General features: G+C 37.1%; 1 protein-coding gene across 3 annotated transcripts in view; it reads right to left on the bottom strand.

Moving 5' to 3' along the window:
* The window catches only part of WRN (WRN RecQ like helicase), a 150,873-nt gene that overhangs the window by 57,556 nt on the left and 70,743 nt on the right, over positions 1 to 22,574 (bottom strand). For all 3 annotated transcript variants that reach the window (XM_040490190.1, XM_040490189.1, XM_040490191.1), the window contains exons 16-18: positions 18,390 to 18,472; positions 14,679 to 14,785; positions 3,221 to 3,408 (exon numbers count right to left, since the gene is read on the bottom strand). In XM_040490190.1, coding sequence (XP_040346124.1) covers positions 3,221 to 3,408; positions 14,679 to 14,785; positions 18,390 to 18,472 — 378 coding nt within the window. The remainder of the gene's footprint in view (positions 1 to 3,220; positions 3,409 to 14,678; positions 14,786 to 18,389; positions 18,473 to 22,574) is intronic.

The following is a 22,574-nucleotide window of genomic DNA, read 5'->3' as shown; positions in this document are numbered from 1 at the left end:
GCTTTAACACACATGAAACAAAAATCGACAGAACTAAATAAAGGGAGAAAGAGATATATCTGCAATAATTGCAGATTTTAACATGTATCTTAGGAAAGACACTTTAAATCAAAGGAGAACATTGCCTAAAAAATGGATATACTGTGTACCTATTTCTGCACAGAGCTAACAACAAAAGCTGGCAGTGCACATCTGCACGGCACAGTCAGAGAACAGAAGGGTATATATAAAGGGTATATATATAAAGTGCCCAGACATCAACAGTGATGATACGTGAGGAATCAGATGGGAAGATCTAAGTACTCTGGAATTTATGCACATCTGTAGTGTTCACATCAATAAGACTGTGTATCACTTTCTACACTAAAAAAAAGGTAAAAAATACACAAAAATTTGAACTTACAGAGCAGAAGAATCAAAGGTGTAAAAATCTCTATTACAAAAGGATTCATTACTGGGGTGCCTGAGTGGCTCAGTTAGCAATGCCTCTGACTCGTTATTTTGGCTCAGGTCACGTTCTCACAGTTGTGAGATCTCGAGTCCCGCTTTGGGAGTGGGCAGGCAGCCTGCTTAAGATTCTCTCTTTCCCTCTCCCACTGACCCTCCCCCACCTGCGCTCTTTTTCTCTCTCCCCCTCATCTCTCTCTCTTTCAAAAAAAGGCGGGGTTTATGACTTCACCAAGTGGTTTACTAAACATTGTTATTTCCTCACAACAATTTCTGGGAGGGGAAAAAAATCTATCTTCATCTAATCACTAAATTAGATAGATGAGAGGCTTGTCTACCCAATTTCAATGTATCACGATTATAGAAAACAAATAAAGTCAGGATTTAACAAACATGTTAGCTCAATGACTAGAAGAAAAATGGTAGAATTAAATAAAGGGAATAAAATGGAAATAAAAGGCAACACTCTGAAGTCTTAATTACCCTCCATCTAATTATTGCTCATTAAGGGAAAAATTTCTCTTTGCCTATGATCTACAGAAAGCATTCGGACTCTCAGTGGTTGGCTGCTACCATACTGTTCTTGAAGGATTGAAAATGGGATGCAAAAATCTTTTTTGCTTTGCTCTCAGAAAAACCACGTCATATTAAATACAAAAATCTTGGATGGTCTTGGATGCCAGGCTAAGGATTCTGGCCTTTAGTCTCAGGAAAGAGGGTGGCACCAGAGAGAAATGCCAAGACTCAGGGATGTACTTTTAGATGGCGAATCTGAAAATTGTGTATAGAAGAAGCAAGGAGGAACCCTGGGGGTGGGGGGGGAGTTTGATAACAGTCTGGGCTAAGGGACCTTCACTGGCAGAATTAACATGGAAGATGGTAAGAGAACATTTACATAAGATATCATAAAAGGACAATACAGTCCAAAAGATAAAATGTCACAGTGTGACACACACACACACACACACACACACACACACACACACACACAAAGGCAAACAGTTTCAAAAGAAGAAGGTTATTAGGGGAAGGCCACTGAGATTGAGAAAAATATGGATGGGAGAGGAGATCAAAGATTAGGAGAATAGATAATGATCCCACTGTTAAAAGACTCTAGCCTAGAATAAGCAGCCTTCTTCAAGAGAATGTTTTCCCTCTAGGGTACAAAAGAAGTTAAGTGCAATGAGTACTCATTTCAGAGAGATCTCTAGCACAGCCAGAATACTCAGAATATATTCATTACTTTCTTGTTTTATTTTTTTTTAATGTTTATTTATTTTGAGAGACAGAGCCAGGGAGAGGTAGAGAGAGAGGGAGAGGTAGAGAGAGAGGGAGAGGAAATCCCAAGCAGGCTCCACATTGTCAGTGCACAGCCCAACGTGGGGCTCTATCTCATGAACCTGTGAGATCATGACCTGACCTGAGCTGAAATCAAGAGTCGGATGCTTAACCAACTGAGCCACCCAGGCACCCCTCTTGTTTTATCTTTTATTTATTTTTAAAAATATTTTATTTTTAAGAAATCTTTACACCTAATGTGGGGCTCGAACTCATAACCCTGAGATCAAGAACTGCATGCTCTACTGACAGAGCCAGACAGGCGTCCCCATTACTTTCTTGTTTTAATCTAAATGTAGTACAATCCAGCCAATAACAAATCCTACATTAAAACTCATCCTAAAGGACCCCAGTAGTCCTTAAGGAAGAAACTAATGATGTTCTTTAAACTCTTTTTGCCTAGATTTGTTTCATCTTTGTGTTGGTAGGACAAACATTATTTTCATGAATTCTGACTTAACACATTTCATAACATGACAGTTATAAGATTTTCACCAACGAGACAGATCAGGGAAATAAGGCAAAGGAAAGCTTCTTAGCATATATATAAAATGCCTCCAAACAAAACAAACAGGACAAAGTACTAGTGACAGTTTCTTCATCAGTAAAATGAAAATAATACGTAGCTTATTGAGCAGTTACAAGGATTACTACATCATTTACATAAAGCACCTACGAGAGTCCTTGGCACATAGTAAGGGCTCAAAAGTACTTATCAATAAGATGGCTTTTAAAATTCCCTAATACTCATGGTGCCTGGGTGGCTCCGTAGGTTGAGTGTCCGACTTCTGCTCAGGTCATGATCTCACGGTTTGTGGGTTCAAGGCCCAAATCAGGCTCTGTGCTGACAGCTCAGATTCTGTGTGTGTGTGTGTGTGTGTGTGTGTGTGTGTGTGTGTGTGTGTCTGCCCCTCCCCTGCACACTCTCTCTCTCAAAAATTAATAAACATTAAAAAAATTTTGTTTAATAAATAAATAAAATTCCCTAATACTCAATTAGTCACATAATTAGCAAACTAGATAGAATTCAGATAAAAGACTCCATTATTTTTGTTGTTTACTTATCAATTATTAAGAGTATCGGTGTGTCTGGCTGGTTCAGTCAGTAGAACATGTGACTCATGATCTCAGGATCATTGGTTCAAGCCCCACATTGGGTGTAAAGTTTAGTTAAAAAAAAAAAAAGAGCATATATCCTGTTCAAGTAAAATTAAGTAGAAAAATACCAGATGAATTAGTTTCTGACTTCAGAAATAGGCTATTTACTCAGTCACTGTCTTGTTAATATGACATCACACTTGACTTGAATCAAAGCTAAGTAGAATTTGAAATATGTTAAATATGAATTAGAAGAAAATAGTAAAAAATAAATAAATAAAACAAAAATTTAAGAAGGAAATAGTTCACCAAAATTTATCAACCATGAATTCTTCACCTTGTCTTTTGGACAAGAAATTGCTTTAGATCTTGAAGGATGTTTCCTGATTTTCGTCCAACTTCCAAATACAAGTTTGGTCGATCAAAACCAGTACAGGTAATCTGAGGATTCTTCAGTTTTAAGCAATGTATAATGTCTTCCCGGATTGAAGAACTTGCAGTAGCAGTGACTGCAACAATTGGAACCTAAATGAAATAAAACTGATTTGTCAGAAAGGAGAGCACTCATTACTTCCTAACATTTCTACCACCTTCTTACATAGAGACTGGACAACAATTATATGAGGAACAATGTTAAAAATATAACTTTAAAATTACTTTTTCAAAGAAGAAAAAGAAAACTTCCTACTTACTTGTTTCTCAGCCTTCATCATACATTTACTTTTTAAAAATCAGAAATCATTTGGGGCACCTAGGTGGCTCAGTTGGTTAAGTATCTGTCTCTTGACATTGGCTCAGGTCATGATCTCACCATTTGTGAGATCAAGCCCTGCATCAGGCTCTGCATTGACAGTGAGGAGCCTGCTTGGGATTCTCTCTCTCTTTCTCTCTCTCCCTCTCCCACCACCATTTCTCTCTCTCTCTCACACACCTCCCTCACTTGTGTGCATACACGAACTCACTCTCTCAAAATAAACATTAAAAAAATCTTAAAAAAATCATAAATCACTTAAATAAAACACTAAATCCATACGAGTTTTCAATACAATCTACCTACTTATTAGCTATCTAACTCTTCATTTATTATTTTGTAAACATTTATTATATTTATAATAGTGCTGGTATAAGTCATATGTCATACCTTATTTTTTATTAATCTGTGATTCACAAATCATAAACCCTTTCATTCACTGAAAATCTAACTATACAAAGCAGTAAGTCTTTTTTTTTTTTTTTGTCTCCTATATTGTATATATCGGTTTATGGCTTCTCAGATCTAGAAACACAGCTCTTAATGACTTGGATAACCTCTCTCCAGTTCACTAAGTTAATGATTGCATACAATACATAAGAGGAGTACATAAAATGAAACATCTATTATTGGTTCCTTGAGCAACCAACTCATGTTCTATTTTTAGTCTAGAAAAGACCTTACTTATAAGGTCAGCAGCCAAAACAGGAGACATGCAAGGTACTAAGAAAAACATGAACATGTAATCTTTCAGAAATTCTAAAGTAGGATAACAATATACCTCCCATGAAACTATATTCAATATTTTTGTCCCTATTATCACAGGGAGCTATAATTAATTATGCTATTATTTTATATTCAGAAAAAAATGGAGTAAGTCTTCAAGTTCTTCCTAAATCATTAAGCTGTTCTATATCCAAGAATACAACTTTCTAAAAATACTTTTTGTGGTCTCTTACAAACAAAATAAATGATATCCTCAGAAAATAGCTCTTTAGATGCCCTGCATGTAACTCACAAATCAGTTTAAGCAAGCATCCTCATGTAAGTGAAAGTTTATGGGCAATTTGTAAAAAAGCAATTATAGAATTTGGAAAACAAGATACAATTTACTAAACACTACAAAGTACTTTTACAATCAATATAGTTTTACTGAATTAAAAATTATTTCGGGGCACCTGAGTGGCTCAGGTGGTTAAAGCATTCGACTAGGGCTCAGGTCATGATCTTGCAGTTTGTGGGTTCAAGCCCTGCGTTGGGCTCTCTACTGACAGCTCCGAGCCTGGAACCTGATTCTGTTTCTGTGTCTCCCTCTTTCTGCCTCTCCCCAGCTTGCACTCTCTCTCTCAAAAATAAATAAGCATTACAAAAAAAATTTTTTTAATTATCTCAAAGCTCATATAAAAAAATGAAGTCTGGAAGTAGTTTTTTTTAATGGAAAAAAAAAAAGAGACCACAACCAGTGTGACCCAGTTATTTGCATTTTTGCATTCTCTATACTTAAATTCTATGAAATTATTTAAATGTGTTAAGTATTTTTTAATGTTTATTTATTTATTTTGAGAGAGAGAAAGAGAGATTGAGAGCAACCTCTCTCTCGAGCAGAGGGGGGTGGGGGGTGGGGGGAGAGAATCCCAAGCAGGCTCCATGCTGCCAGCACAGAGTCCAACATGGGGCTCGAACCCACAAACCGCAAGATTAGGGGGCCGAGCTGATATCAAGAGTTGGATGTTTAACCAACTGAGCACTCAGGTGCCCCTAAATGTGTTAAATATCATTAAATGTTTTAATTAAATTTAAAATTTTTAATTAAATTATTTAAAAATTAACCCCCAAATTAACTTGAGTTTTGTTTTACAATCAGACTGTTCTCTGAAGTTAGAGAGTGCCATCTATAACAACTTATAAATGAATAGGCCAATTTATAAAGAATTTAGTTTCTCTAACCAAGCTTAGAGAATATATATACATATATATGGGAAGTTCAAACATTAGAAGCTCCTAGGACATGTACATTCTCACTTTTTTTTTTTTTAATGTTTATTTTTTTTTTTTTTGAGAGAAAGAGACAGAGTGTGAGTGAGTGAGGGCTATCAGCACAGAGCCCAATACGGGGCTTGAACTCACAAACTGAGCTGAAGTCTGATGCTTAATCGACTGAGCCACCCAGGTGCCCTGAGGAATGTCTTCTCACCCTTACAACAACAAAGCATTTTCATCAATTTAAGTGCTTTATTCAAACAATTCATAAATGCACTAAGAAAATACTTGTTGCTTAACTACATATGCAGAGAAAGACAGATGTTTTCAGGATACAAAGAATAAGAGAGTATGGTCTGTTTTTCTAAACAGTATAATGTATGAGTGAATAGGCAATGCATTTCTGAAAATAAGAAATTAAGCAATGGAACAGGACACCTCTCGAAGAAGTTAATAGAAAAGTCAGGCAAAAGAGCAGCATGGTAGTGAAAAATATCTGGTGTAGTCAGTTGCCCGAGTTCAAATCCTGTCTTTTTTGTCACTAACGAGGTGTGAGATTTTGAGCTGTTTATTTCCCTCTCTAAACTTTGGTTTCCTCATCTACAAAATGGCAACAATAACAGCAATCTCATAAAGTCACTGTGAAGACCAGAGGACAACAGGACATGTAATGTGCTGCACATAATGCATGGTACACAGTAAGCACCCGAAAAGTTTCAGCCATTACTGATGTTGTCATCGCATAATGGGAAAGAATTCTATACAAGAACTCCAGAGCCCTAGGCGCTAATCCAAGATTTGCCACTGACTTCGGCGAGGGCTTCTCTTGGCCTCGGTTTTTTTCTCTAAAATATGATATGTACTGGGCTCCACAATGTTAGACTCTCTTCTAACTCAAAATTCCCATGTTGCCACTAGAAATGCCCTATGCCAGCGACCCGCTAATGATAAAAAATCACCGTAAATGCACTCTTTTGCCTCAAGCACTCTAGAAAGCCAGTCACAGTTAAGAATGCTGCTTCCACAACTAGAAAATAGAAGTAATGGAATATATTAATTTTTAAAAATTTTTTAATATTTATTTTTGAGAGAGAGAGAGAGAGCTAGTGCACGAACAGGGGAGAAGCAGAGAAGGAGACACAGAATCCGAAGCAGGCTCCAGGCTCTGAGCTGTCAGCACAGAGCCCAATGTGGGGCTCCAACCCCTAAGCTGTGAGATCATGATCCGAGCCAAAGTCGGACGCTCAACCAACTGAGCAACCCAGGTGTCCCTGGAATACATTAAATTAAAAGAAAATAGTTATTTCCTTCCACTTCAGAAATGAATAGAATCTGTTCTCTTAGAAGTCTGTGGTACCTTATGATGTTTAAAATTTATAAATGAGAGTGAAGCCTGGAAATAGCACACAGGCTGGTTATGAGACAGGTGATCACACATCCTGGTTTCCAGGGACACTCTGGTTTATGCTGTCTTCACAGCATAAATATTAATAGCTTGTAATCTCTAACATTCCAAAGCAAACTGATTTAGGCAATAAATTATGGTGTCACCTAGTCATATCAAGTTCTTAATTCATGAAAACTCTTACTCTTTAAGTTGGAAAATTTGGCTTCTTTGGAAATAAGTACCAGGTTTTGTTAAAACAGGCAAAAAATGTAAGTTAATCTTATGACTATATATTTAGGAATGATTCAGTCCTAGACTTCAATGGTATAGCACCTACAGATTCAGAGAAGTATGACTATTCAGTCTGCTTCTAAATTTGGGTCGTGTTGCTAATTCTCACTTGGTACTGCATAATATCATGCTTCATTCATGCAGCCATTCACTCAGTCCAAGTAATTACTGAGTGCCTGCATGCCATCTTCGGGAAAGGCTGGGGGAGGGAGGAATGGAAAGAATCAACATGTCTCACGGATCTCACGGTTCCTTCTCCTTGAATCTTAGAGAATGTTAAGACTGGTGTATAGCTTTCTGCCTGGTTGCTCTTTCTGAGACTCACTTTGTCTCATTCTCTCCACATGGGAATCTTTATGCCAAGTGGTTTAGTGATTTCTTTGCTATTTTTAAACTCATTGAAATCATATGGTGTGAAGCTGCATCAGCTGTCCCAGTGTGACTGTAACTAGAAAGAGGAGAAAAGCACAGACAACCGTGAGGAAAATGAGAGTCCTACAACCACCAGGTGGCATTTCTCGCCACCTAGCTAATCAGCAGGATTTGTGAAAACACTAGGGGGAAAGGTTTTCTCAGCCATTGCTTGACAAACACTCTGTGCTATACTGAACCATCACAAGAAATGAAAATGATCCAATGGAGTCCACAGCCAGATATAATAAAAGATTTAACTCACCACTGAAAAGTGTTTAAGAACTGCATAAAATACTTAAAACTCCTCTAACACAATCCTTTTGGAATCAAAGGCCTGGGAAAGGATTACAGAAAGCAATCTTCCTATTTTCCAAAAGCTTACTTTAAACCATTCTAAATTAATGGAAAGCAGACCTTGAGGCACACTGAACCCACTGACTTTTACCACACATATATCTTTTTCCTCTATTATACTACTAACTACTATTAACACTGCTAATATTTCTATTGTATTAATTCTATTCTATAGAATTCTATATTCTATATTAATCTATTATTAGTCTATTATTAATCTAAACTAATTCTATATTTATTATATTAATATTTGTACTGTTCCACACACCATTTACTGTTTGGTACTATTGTTTCTACTTTTATAGGTACAAATCTAAACTCCTTTATTGGACTATGAGCTACTTCAGAGCAGAAACTATACCTATGGTTTTTTTACTTCTTTCAAATCACTTGTTTGAGAAACTAGCAGTGTCCCACTGTGAAACTACGGCCCAACTCCACCACTATCCACGTGGGAAGGGGACTTCTCTGATTCTTGGCTTTCTCATCAGAATTCATTTATTCATTTAACCAAGTATTTTATGGAGCATCCACTATGTGCCCAGTCCTATTCTTGATGATACGAGCAAGATTATCAACAGCCTGTACCCACAGAGAATATCCTAGTGGGGACTCACAGACAATAGACAAAATGTAACACAGTAACTTAAACAGTGGTAAGTGCTTTTAAAAAATAGCAAAGGAGGGGCGCCTGGGTGGCGCAGTCGGTTGAGCGTCCGACTTCAGCCAGGTCACGATCTCACAGTCCGTGAGTTCAAGCCCCGCGTCAGGCTCTGGGCTGATGGCTCAGAGCCTGGAGCCTGCTTCCGATTCTGTGTTTCCCTCTCTCTCTGCCCCTCCCCCGTTCATGCTCTGTCTCTCTCTGTCCCAAAAATAAATAAATGTTGAAAAAAAAGACTTTCTTTAAAAAATAGCAAAGGAATAGGAGGAATATTGAAATGTTGGAGGGAGGAATTGATTTAAAAATTTAATATGGTGGCCCAGGAGGCCTAAACGAAAAAGTAGTATTTCAGCAAAGACCTGAGAGAAGTAAGGGATCACTGCATGTGAATTATCTGAGTGAAGAGTATTCAGGGAGAGGGAAGAGCAGGAACAAAGCCCTATCGCGAGAGCATGCTCCGTTGAAGAATATCAAAGAGAATGTGGTCAGGATGCAGCAAATGAGGAGACAAGTAGAGAATCAAGTCAAAGACAAGATGAAAGACCAGACCACGTAAGACATGGTAGTGAGTTCTGTCATTATTTAGAGAGAAAAGGTCCACTGCTAGAGGATTTTCAGCAGAAGACATAACCTATCTGACTTATTCTAAAAGGATCACTCTAGATGCTGGGTTAATAGACTGAAAGAGGGAAAGAGTGGAAGGAGGAAGACCAACGAGGAGGCTACTGCTGCAGGGAGATGGAGATGGTGGCTGGTACCAGGGCGGTGACAGAGGTCAAGACAGAAATTATTAGATTCTGTACATATCCTGAAGATCTCATGAGATTTCCTCACTGTTTAAATGGGTGGAGGGGCGTCCAAGTGGCTCAGTGGGTTAAGCACCTGACTTTTGATTTCAGCTCAGGTCATGAGTTCAAGTTCTGAGTTGAGCTCTGTCCTAACAAATCCTCTCTCTTGGGATCCTCTCTCTCCCTCTCTCTTTCTGCACCCGCCCCCCTCTGGCCCACCGCCTCTCAAAAATAAATAAATAAAAATGTTTAAAATAAATAAATACATAAACATGGGGGAGGTAGAGTATGAGAAAAAAGGAAGAGTTGAAAAATTTTTTTAAGTTTATTTATTTTGAGAGAGAGTGAGGGAAGGGCAGAGAAAGAGAGAGAGAGAGAGAGAGAGAGGGAAAAGCGGAAGAGAATTCCAAGCAGGCTCTGCACTGCCAGTGAGAAGCCCAATTCAGGGCTCTATCTCAGGAACCATGGATCATGACCTGAACAGAAATCAAGAGTTGGACGCTTAATTGATTGAGCCACCCAGGAACCTCGAAGAGTTGAAAATTTTTGGCCTGAGCACCAGAAGGATAGGCTGCTATTAAATGACATGGGGGAGGGGTGCATGGGTGGGTCAGTCGGTCACGTATCTGACTCTTGGTTTCAGCTTAGGTCACAGTCTCACAGTTGGTGAGTTCGAGTCCCACAACAGGCTCTGTGCTGACAGTGTGAAGCCTGCTTGGGATTCTGTCTCCCTCTCTTTCTCTGCCCATGCTTGCTCTCTACCTCTCTCTCTCAAGAGGAAGTTTGAAATGTCTATTAAGCATCTAAGTAGAGAGATGTTGAGTAGGCAGTTACATTTAAATAAGTGTGTGTGTGTGTGTGTGTGTGTGTGTGTGTGTGTGTATTTTATAAAATGGTTAAAATAAAAAATAGTGATAATACCAAATGCTAGCAAGGAGGCAAAGAAACTGGATCACTCACACCTTGCTGGTATTAACTGAGTCGGGGGATATAAATTTGGGAGTTGTCAACATATAGATGGTATTTAAAGCCATATGTTAGATCAAATGACCTAGGTGGGCAAGTGCAAATAAGGAGGAGAATTAAGTCCAAGGACTAAGGTTTCAGGCAGGCCAATGTTAAAAGTGCAGGGAGCTTAGATGAAACAAGCAGAGTATGAAGAGATAGGAAGGAAGGAAGAGAACCAGGACAATCTGCTAACTTGGTGACAGGTGAAAAACTGTTTCAAGAAGGTAATCAAGATAATAATCTTGCTGGCTTGTTGTGAGGCTTAACCAAGACGAAAGCATCGACCCCAGGGCCAGTCCCATAGTTGGAGCTCAATTCAGTCTAGTTTGATTCTCTCTCAGTATATACTTGTAACTGGTACATTCAAGTTTTTTTCTTGTTTTTACTTTACTTTATTTTATTTTATTTTAATGTCTGTTCTAACCAAATTTTTATGAGAAGAGCTAACAAAAAGAAGCTCTCAATTTTGCTACCGAGGGGCGCCTGAGTGCTTCAGTTGATTAAGTGTACAACTTCAGCTCAGGTCATGATCTCACAGTTCATGAATTTGAGCCCCATGTTGGGCTCTGTGCTAACAGCTCAGAACCTGGAGCCTGCTTCAGATTCTTGTCTCCCTCTCTCTCTGCTCCTCCCCTGCTCATTCTCTGTCTCTCAAAAATAAACGTAAAAAAAAATTTTGCTACCTAGAAGCATAATTAATATGCAATGGAAATGAACTACACTCTACAAAAGAATAACAAACAATCTCAGTCTTTCTTTCTTTCTTTCTTTCTTTCTTTCTTTCTTTCTTTCTTTCTTTCACAATCTCTGTTTTTCTAAGTTTAGTCACACAACTGTTAAATCTTGGACTCTGACGACATACGTGATAGCTTCACTACTATGTGGCAAACCTAAACATAAGTCGACCTTGTTTATTCATTCAAAATTAATACAGTAGACTAGAGAACCCAGAAATAGATTCATCCAAATATACCCAAATGATTTTTAACAAAGTGTCAGAAGCTGTTCAATAGAAGAGGGACAGACAGACATTTCAACAACTGGTTTCAAGCAACTAGATAGACATCTACAGGCAAAAAAATGAACCTCAATCTAAACCTCACACATTACACGAAATATAACTCAAAATGCATCATGGACTTGAAATCTTCAGGATCTAGGGTTAGGTGGAGAGCACAATGAAAGAAAAAACTGATGAACTGGACTTTATCACCACTAAAAATGTTTGCCATGTGAAAAACACTGAAGAAAATGAAAAAACAGCTACAACTTGGAAGAAAATATTTACAAACCATGTATCTGACCAAGGATTCGTACCTATCTACAATAAAACACTTTCAATAGTAAAAATAAATACATAAATAAATAGACAAATCCAATTAAATCAGGCATTTCACAAAAGAGGCAATTAGTATATAAGATGTCATCATCAGCCATTAAAGAAATACAAATTAAAAACACAATAGGCTAATCCTCCACACTTATCAAAATGGCTAACCATATATGGGGTGCCTGGGTGGCTCAGCCAGTTGAGTGTCTGACTCTTGCTTTCAGCTCAGGTCATGATCCCAGGGTCATGGGATCAAGATCCAGGTGGGACTCTGTACTGGTTATGAAGCCTGCTTAAGATTCTCTCTCTCTCTCCCCCTCAGCCTCTCTTCCTGCTCATGCTCTCTCTCTCTAAAATAAGATTTTTTAAAAAAACTGTATTTAATGGCTAACACAGAGGCAACTGGGTGGCTCAGTCAGTTAAGCATCCAACTTCGGCTCAGGTCATGATCTCGTGGTTCATGAGTTTGAGCCCTGCATTGGGCTCTGGGCTGACAGCTTGGAGCCTGGAGCCTGGAGGCTGCTTCAGATTCTGTGTCTCCCTCTCTCTCTGCTCTCCTCCATTTCACTCCAACACTCCATCCCTCTCTCTGTCCCTCTCTCTCTCTCTCTCAAAAATAAATGAACATTAAAAAAAAATGGCTAACACCAAATGCTGGCAAGGATGGAGAGAAACTGAGTCACTCAAACACTGCTGGCAGGAATGTAAAATGGTAAAGCCACTCTGGAAAACAGTTTGGCAGTTCCTTAAAAAACTACATATGGGGCACCTGGGTGGCTCAGTTGGTTGAGTGCCCAACTTCCGCTCAAGGTCATGATCTTGCGGTCCGTGAGTTTGAGCCGTGTGTTCAGCTCTGTGCTGACAGCTCAGAGCCTGGAGCCTGCTTTGGATTCTGTCTCCCTCTCTCCCTGCACCTCCTCTGCTGGTGCTCTCTCTCTCAAAAATAAATAAACATTAAAAAAAAAAAACAACCTACACATGCACTTACTATAGGACCAGCAACTGCATTCCTGGGCATCTGCCCTAAAGAAATAAAAACTCATGGTCACAGTTTGTTTACACACTTGCCAAATGAAGGACTTCTGGGTTGTACACAAATGTCACAGCAGCACTATTCGTAAAAGGCAAAAACTGGAAACAACACAAACGTTCTTCAACAAGCAAATGGTTAAACTAACTGTGGTACAGCCACACAATAGAATACTATGCAGCAATAAAACGGAACTTTTGATTTACACACCAACTTGGGTGGATCTCAAGGGAATTATGCTGAGTGGAAAAAGACAATTAAAATAGGTGACAGACTGTACGATTCCATTTACAGAACATTCTCAAAATAAACTTATAAAGATGGAGACCAGATGAGTGGTCACCAGAAGTTAGGGTTGGGGGGGGATGGGGGGGATGGCTGGAAAAGAACAGCTTCAGGAGGCTTGTGTTAATGGAACAGTTCTGTATCTTGATTGCCGGGATAGTTTTACAAATCTACATATGGGATAAAATTGTACAGAACAATACACACACACACACACACACACACACACACACACACACGTACTTATAAAACCAGTGAAGTAAGTATAAACTGTGGAGACTAACTGTGGAGACTAGTTTTGACATTGTACTACAGCTATGCAAGATGTTACCACTGGGGATATTGTGTGAAAGGTACACAGACCCCCATTGTACTTTTTTTTTTTTTTTACAACTGCCTGTGAATCCATAATTCTTTAATATAAAAAATAAACTGTTGCCATTACTTTCAGTTTTCAAGCCATTCGTATAAAACATGCCATTCATGTACTTATTTAGAAATTTGCTCTTCTTTATAATTAGGGAAGAAGTGGAGTTCTAATACTAAAAACTTTATTAAAACCTCTTTAGTTCATTTTTCAGGTTTTCAATATGATGCAAGAAAAGATAACCATGCTTTCACAGCATCCTAGAGGAAAAGGACATTGCATAACACCTCATTGAGACAGCATGGCAGACCTAAACATGTTCTCAAGTAGTGTCTGTCAGGGCACTTGGGTGACTCAGTTGGTTAAGCGTCTGACTTCAGCTCAGCTCACAATCTCACAGTTCGTGGGTTCAAGCCCAGGATTGGGCTCTGTGCTGACAGCTCAGAGCCTGGAACCTGCTTCAGGTTCTGTGGCTCCCTCACTCTCTGCCCTCCCCCACTCATGCTCTCTATCTCTTAAAAATGAATACATGTTAAAAAAAAAATTTTTTTTAAGTAGTGTCTATGTTCTACAGGTCAAATATGGCCCATAGCCTTGTTATGGCCCACAAGAAAATAATTTTTACATCTGTTTAAACTTTATTTATTTGTTTTGAGAGAGGGGGTAGGAGGGACAGAGAGAGAGAGAGAGAGAGAGAGAGAGAGAGAGAGAGAGAGAATTCCAAGCAAGCTCTGCAATGACAGTGCAGGGCTCGAACTCACGAACTGAGCGATCATGACCTGAGCAAAAGTCAAACACTTAACCTACTGAGACACTCAGGTGACCCAGTTTTTACATTTTTAAATGGTTGTGAAAAAAAACAAAGAAAAATATGGACAAAGATCATACATGGCCCATAAAGCCTAAAATATTTATTATCTGGTTCTTTCAGTAAAAGTATACCAATCTCTGCTTTGTGGTATACCTCAATAAATTATATGCCAACCTTAGAAGAAAGTCAAAGTCAGAATTTTTTTAAAATCTTTCCTCTGCTTACACCATCCAGTTGCCCTTCATAGAGAAGCCCTCAGCCTAATAACAATTCCCCAACCCTGGACTCTCCTTTGTTAAGAACGTCATTTTAAGACACCGCACTTTAGGCAAGTTTACCGTGGGGAGTGCTTTCTTTAGGGAGCCCAAAGTCCTGAATGAATTCCTGAAATCATGTCCCCATTCAGAAATACAGTGAGCCTCATCCACAGCAATAAGTGTAATACCTATAAAGTGAAAAATATAAAAATGGGGAAAATAAAGTTTAAAAAGAAGCAATAAATTCATCTAAATCAATTATCACCTTTACTTCAAATATATAAATATCACAGAAAGTAAAATAAATAAAAGTATTTGGTTCATATAAAAATATAAGCATAAACAACATCAGGTAACACCAAAAATCATTATGAAACAGAGGATGGGAGAAACATGGATAAAGGCACATGGATAAAAGAAGGAAACATTGATTCAAACAACATTATTTATTAGATTTCAGCTTTCATCATTATTCCTCAAAGAAATGAATTACTTACTATTACTTTGTCCTCAAAACTATCACTCATGAACCACTTGCAATGATACTGTCTTAAAAAAGAAGAGCTGCTTTCTTTCTCTCTCTCTCTTTGGTAATACTTTCAATTTTATCTTATCGATTAGCTATCAAAAGAGACAGAAAGAGCACATTCCTACTGAGATGAAGCACATCATTGTCCATGACTGATCACATATCATACTGCAGAGAGTTCCTCTGAAATGCCAATATTGGAAGACAGGATGACATCCACATTTTCTATTGTAAGATGGTAAGAACTAAATCTCGGTATGTACCATGCAGGTAAAAAGGAACGTAATTTGTTCTTTCCTTCCCTAGCAACCCCTCCACTCTGCCCCCCACCACACACCCACATTGAAACAGAATCAATAGTGTGTACTAATACATTTCAGAACAGGCTTTATTGTGTAACCATCCATTAAAATGTCTTTAGATATTTCAAAGTAATGACAGTAGTGCTTTCGCCTTCCATTACCAAATTAATACTTAAGACAAAAATAATTTTGTCCTTCAGTGGAGATGATCACCACTTGATACTTATTTGAGTATTAATCATTTTCTGCCATTAGGAGGGCAATTACAAATATGTGTTCTAGAGTCAGACTACCTGGATGCAGAACCTGGCTCCAGCACTAACATTTGTATTAACTTAAACAAGCTACTGAAGTTTCCGATGGTCAATTTCCCACAAATAAAAGGTAGAAAATAATAGTACTTAACATTTTTTACTTACTCTGAAGATTAAATTAGATCATTCACTTAAAATGCTAAGACAGGGCCTGGCATAAAAACCGAATTAAAAAAAAAAAAAAAAGAACACTAAACTATTACAGTTATTAAATGCCCACTCTGATCCAAACACTCTTCTAGGAAAAGATCAATAAAATGTACTCTGTAACCTTGAGAAGCTCACGATTCCACCCGAGGAGACAGACCAGCAAATAAACAATTATCATTCAGTGAGATTACCAAATAACAACAGAGATGAAAGAGAAAGCAAAACAGTAAACCTACTAAATATGAATACAGGTTGATTAGTATCAAAATTCTCTGGCTGCTACTGTGTAACTGGGAAAAATTCAATGTTACCACTAATTTGGGCTTTAGAAACTAAATGACCCAGATTTTAAATGAAATAGGTTAAAATAAACATGATGGCTTCTCTTTTAAAACCTTCCTTAAAATTATGGGTTTGAAAAAAATATATATAAGTTTGACTAAATACCTCTTCATGGAGCTGAACTTTGTCCCTTACCATCAGTTTTACCAAGCTTTTGCTAACTTTAACTTTATATTTTTTAATGTTTGTTTATTTATTTTTGAGAGAGAGAGAGAGAGAGAGAGAGAGTGAGTCACAGAGAGGGAGACAGTATCCCAAACAGGCTCCACACCAGCAGTGCTGAGCACGATGTGGGGCTCAAACTCACAGCCCATGAGATCATGACCTGAGCCAAAACCAAGAGTCAGACACTTGACTGACTGAGCCATCCAGGCGCCCCAACGATTTTTACTTTAAATTTGCAAGTCCAAGTGTCTGCCCAAGTCCTATACATATTTCATTTTGCTTATCTGTCACTCAAGCCTTATTTCTAAAGTCAAAAGACAATTACAAGTGTGTTTGGTTTTAAGGAGTCTCCATATAACATTATGTTTGCTGCTTCTGTTACACATGCATACTACTTAAATAATGTAACATAAAAAGCATAAATCTGATTAGCTAAATGTCAGACTACTGTACAAACAGAATTCTGAGCAGATTCACTTTTGCAAGCATTTTACAATTTCCTGCAAACAAAAGCCAAAGAAAAATCTTTCAAAAAGAATTTATGCCCTTTTGTTCAACATTGAGAGTCAACCAAAACGAGCATTTTCATCCATCCTATGCAGAGTATTCTGCTCTAATGACTGCAGTGTTCATAATTTAATCCATTACAAAAAAATAAAAATAGAGAATCAGAACTAGTTGTCAAAGGATCTAAGCAAATTTTTAAGCTAATAACTAATTAACTCCATCACAGAAACAAAGCAAATATTGAAATGGAACAAAACATATGCAGCTCCCCATGAACACAGATCCAGCTTTTGGTAGAAAACGATAAAATTCCTACACCTAGGGTATTTAGGCTTAATCTGAAGTGAAATATCCTTAAGAGTTCCACACAACTGAATAGAGGACACACCAAATTTGTCTTCCATGAAAGGCAAAAATATGCCAATAAGGAATACGATACTGATAGTATCTTTGATAACGTATTTAATCAAATGTTAACTTCTGCCCTCATTCTTTTGTTGGTATTTAATACATACTAAAAAGACACAAATTTGTTTTCATTACGTTGTTACAAAAATTATTAAATGCATTCCTAGAAGTATATGCTACTAACCATTAAATGAGATGTTGCAATGTTGAAAATTTACCTACCAGAATTATTTTAATATATAATTATTCAGTGAGACCAAATAATATTAGAAAACTAAGACTGGTTAGTTGAGCTGAATGTTTGCACGATGATTGCAATTCTTGGATAGCTTATTCTAGCCAGCAAGAAGGAAAAAAAAGCAGACAAAAATTTTTAAAGTACAAAAAAAAAAAAAAAAATAGGGCACCAGCTGTTGACTAATTCTGTATTTACATTTTCTAGGAAATAAGCTCTGACTTACTATCTAACTTTTTAAATCACACTCGCTGGTGGCAAATAATCAAAGTTACTGTGGTTTTCAACCTTGACTACAAATCAGAATCACTCATGAAAAACCACAGGGGCCAGGGTCCCACCACAGGCATGTTGAATCAGAATTTTCAGGTTTGGAGGATACTACATTGTTCTCAAGTTTGAAAAGTGATTCTCATGAACAAGAGTGGAGAACAACTATGTTGATTTAATTCAGATTCAGAATATGAAAAAAAGGAAATTATAATTTCACAGAATCTAAAAATCAACATTTATCTAACAATACATTTAAATTCCTACTGTGTGCCAGGCACTGCGCTAGGGCATTTTTGCCCCCAAAATGTTTATAGTCTAGCAGAAGAAAAGAGATCTATAAACAGGCAATTATAATACAGGAGCCTAATGTCTATGGCAGAAGGAATTTTAGGTACTTAGAATAAGACAAGGAAGACACCAAGTTGCAAAGTCAGAGATTTCCTGGAGGAAATAATGTTTGAAATAAACTTTAACAGAAGTGAAATCCAATATCCACTCATATATTTAAATTTAAAGGATAACTCAATTAAATAAGCACTTATAAAAAGATCCTATCATACCACTTACCAATATTAGCCTCAAGTTGCTGGAGTAGGCTCAAGTTACCTGAACAGAATTCTGGAGTTACATACACAATTTGATATTTGCCTCTGAAAAATAAACAAACAAAAAAAGAAATAGAAAAGGAAATATACTACAATAAAGAAAACAATCATCCAATGAATTACAACTTAAAACCATAATACCTGATAAATTTTTAAATAATACATTATACCACTCAAAACTAAATGAACAATACAAGTGTGTGTATATATCCACATGTATTAGTTCTCTGATTCTACTTCAACACATCAAAATAAACAGTGGCAAAGAGTACTCAGGAAGTCCTCAACATTAAGGTGACATTAGAAGCCAGGTCCTGATTTCCAGCAGTTTAGCCCCAAAACTATAGTGTTTGAGTTAAACAGTTAAGCCTGTGGTAAACCTTCTATGTGTTGGCAATCCACCCACATACCATCCTCCTTCTTGGAGAATTACAACCCATTATCCTACCACCGACTCCCTCCCCATGATTAAATCCATAGTGCCCATGTTTCTCCTACGTATTTTGCTCTCTTGCCTAAATATATCTTCTTGGGCCAGAGTTCAGCATTGTATCAACGTCACATCAACTGGTCTCTGTCCTAGAATTTGGAGTTCCAACCAAGAACAACCAGTCAGTCTCTGCAAATGACAAGACCTATAATTTGTGAAAAAAAGGAGCTGCAGAGCAGTCTTCTCTACCTTATGACTAGAAAAGCAGAAAATGCTTATCTCCTCCGAGAGAAGAATTGAGGAGACACAGAGAGGCCATGGATAAAAAAAAGCCTTATTGTATTTTTGATACCTAATTCAAAGTCTCTTCCTAACGGCTGGCTAATTCGTGTTCAGTGTGACCCATGAGACATTCCTATATCCTTAATATAAAATTCATTATTTGCTTAAGCTAGCTTGACTTTTTTCTATTCTGGGCAGACAGAATCCTAACTAAACAATGTTTGTAATAAAGTTTAGGTCTAGGGCATTTAAAATATATAGAGTCTCCTTTTCATTCTACTAAGTGAAGACATAAAGTTAAATAGAACGAAAACTTAGTTTCCTATATAAAAAGACTTTAAAATATTTCATCTACTGTGTGCTAGGCATAGTGCTTTTATTAGGAATTAGGAACAAAACAATTAGGAACAAAATAGATATGCTTTTAATCTCATGAAATTAATTCAATATTCTAATTAACATAGGAAAACAGTATAAATAACAAGTTCTGATGTCAGCCTGCCCAAGGTTTGAATCTCAATTCTACTTCTTACAAGCTAAGTGATTTTAACTTCAGTGTGCCTCAGTTTCTTAAATGTAATGTAGTAATAATAATTATAAAGACAACTAATTCAACACAAATCTACATTAAAGGTAAATACAATCAAATTCCACTGGCATTTGAGTTGAAAAGGTAATTTTGAAATACTTATGGAATGTTCACTTTGGCAGCACATATACTGAAATACTTAAGGAAATACAAAGGACCTAGAAAAGACAAAAAACTTTGAAATAAAAGAACAAAATCAGAAGACTTATACTACCTGATTTCAAGGCTTATTACAAAGCTACAGTAATGAAGACACCAATCCAGATAGGCAAACAGATTGATGGAACAAAGACTGTAGCAAAAGACCCACATGTATGTAGTCATTTTGTTTTTGACAAAGGTACAAAGGCAATTCAATAGAGAAAGGATAGTATCTTCCACAAAGAGAGCTGGAACCAATTGGATATCCTTAAGAGAAAATAAGTTGTAATCAGTAACTGGTACAATACACAAAACTTACATTAAATGGGTTATAGACCTAAATGTAAAACTTAAAACTGTAACACTTTTAGGAGAAAATATAAAAGAAAGTCTCTGTGATCCTGAGTTAGGAAAAGGCTTCTTAGATTCCACACCAAAAGCAAAATCCATAAAAGAACAAATTGACAGGCTGGACTTCAAAATGAAAAACTGCTGCTCTTCAAAAGAACAGTTCAGAGAATGACAAGAGAAGTCACAAACTAGAAATGTTGGCAAAGCATATACCAAATAAAGAATTTGTATTCAGAATAAATAAATGATTACCAAAATTCAGTAAGGGAAAAGACAACGATAAAGAATGGGCAAAAGATGTGAATAGATGCTTTCTAAAAGAAGATCTACAGATGGCCAAAAAGGACACGAAAAGATGTTCAAATTCAGTAGTCATTAAAGAAATGCAAATTAAAAACACATTGAGATCTTATTAGAATGGTTAAAATCAAGACTGGCCATACCAAGCAATGGCAGAGAGGAGGAGGGATTAGAACTCTCAGACCTTGCTAGTGGGAATATAAAATGGTACAAATCACTCTCAACAAAGTCTGGCAGTTTCTTAAAAAGTCAACATAGAATTACCTATGACCCAGCAATTCCACTAATAGGCATATACACAAAAGCATGAAAACAATCTTCATATAAAAACTTACACACTAATGTTTGTAGTACAATTATTCCTAACAGCCAGAAGTGGAAACAACCTAAATGTCCACCATTAATGAATGGTTAAACAAAGCATGTTATGTCTGTACAATGGAATATTATTCATCCATAAAAAGAAATAAAATACTGACAACTAATGCTAAGTGAAAGAAGCCAGACACAAAAGGCCACATACTGTAGGAGTCCATTTATATGAAATGTCCAGAGTAGGCAAATCATAGAAACAGAAAGTAGATTAGTGGTTTGAAAGGGTGTTGGGGTTGAAGGGGGAGGGAGATGGGGACACTGGGGAGTGACTGAGTAATGGATACTGAGGTTTTTTTGGAGTGATGAAAATGTTCTGGAATTAGACAGTTAGATGGTTGTAAAACATTGTGATGTACTAAAAGCCACTGAACTGTATAAAATGGTTAAAATGATGACTATTATGTAAATTTATCTCAATCAGAAAAAAAAGTTAAATATATACTCAAGACATGATCCAGTGATTCCACTCCTTGGTTTATACCAATCAACACATATGAACACATACCAATAAACACATAAATGAAAACATATGTCCATACAAAGACTTGCATACAAATGTTCAGAGCAGCTTTATTTGTAACAGCCCCAAACTGGAAACAATGCCACGTCTATCAACAGTTGAAGAGATGAAACAAATTATGACAATACCCTTATGATGTAGTTAGCAATAAAACAGGAACGAACTATTGATACATGTAACAGCATGGATGAATCTCAAAGTAATTATGCTGTGTGATTTAAACCAGACAAAACAAGAGCATATACTGTATGACTGGTTCTGTTCATGTGCAATTTTAGAAGACATAAACTAATCTAGATTGGCAGAAAGTAGATCAGTAGTTACCTGGTGAGTGGGGTAAACAAGGTAGGAATAAGTGAAAGGAATGCATTACAAAGGGTGTAAGTAAACACTGAGGATGATGGATAAAGGGTCAGCATCTGGATTGCAGTGATGGTTTTGTCGGTATTTATACGTCAAACTCACCAAATTACACATTTTAAGTATGTAAAAATTATTGTATTGCAATTATACCTCAATAAAGGTAATTTAAAATGTTTAAAAGAAAGAAAACATATGTTCTAAAAAAGATTTTATAGGAATGTTCACAGAAGCTTTATTAGTAGTAGCCCTGAACTACAAACAGCTTAGGCATCTACTGCTGAGGAAATGAAAAAACAAACTGTGGTCTTTTCATACGATGACGTTTCATTCTGATACATCAAAAAAATTATGGATACATGCAACAACAGGAAGGATTCTCAAAACATTTTGCTGAACGAAAGAAGTCTTACACAAAAGTTTTTATTGTATGAATCCATTTATATGAAGTTCTAGAACAGACAAAAGTATGGTAGAAAAAAATTAGTGGTTCGTTTTAGAATGGAGATAGAACGATCGATGGAATAGGAAGAGACGTGAAGGAACTTTCTGGAGTGACAGTAACATTCTATATCTTGATAGGGGTTTGGGTTATACATTTGTATGCATTTATCAAAACTCAGTAAATACATGTGTATACGTGTGTATATTAATAAGATATATACATTGAGGGGCGCCTGGGTGGCGCAGTCGGTTAAGCGTCCGACTTCAGCCAGGTCACGATCTCGCGGTCCGTGAGTTCGAGCCCCGCATCAGGCTCTGGGCTGATGGCTCGGAGCCTGGAGCCTGTTTCCGATTC

The sequence above is a fragment of the Herpailurus yagouaroundi genome, unplaced genomic scaffold (assembly GCF_014898765.1).
Source record: "Herpailurus yagouaroundi ecotype Mexico unplaced genomic scaffold, PumYag 181, whole genome shotgun sequence".
NCBI classification, from domain to species: domain Eukaryota; kingdom Metazoa; phylum Chordata; class Mammalia; order Carnivora; family Felidae; genus Herpailurus; species Herpailurus yagouaroundi.
Note: the sequence above shows the minus strand (reverse complement) of the source record. Positions and strands in the feature narration are given on the sequence as shown.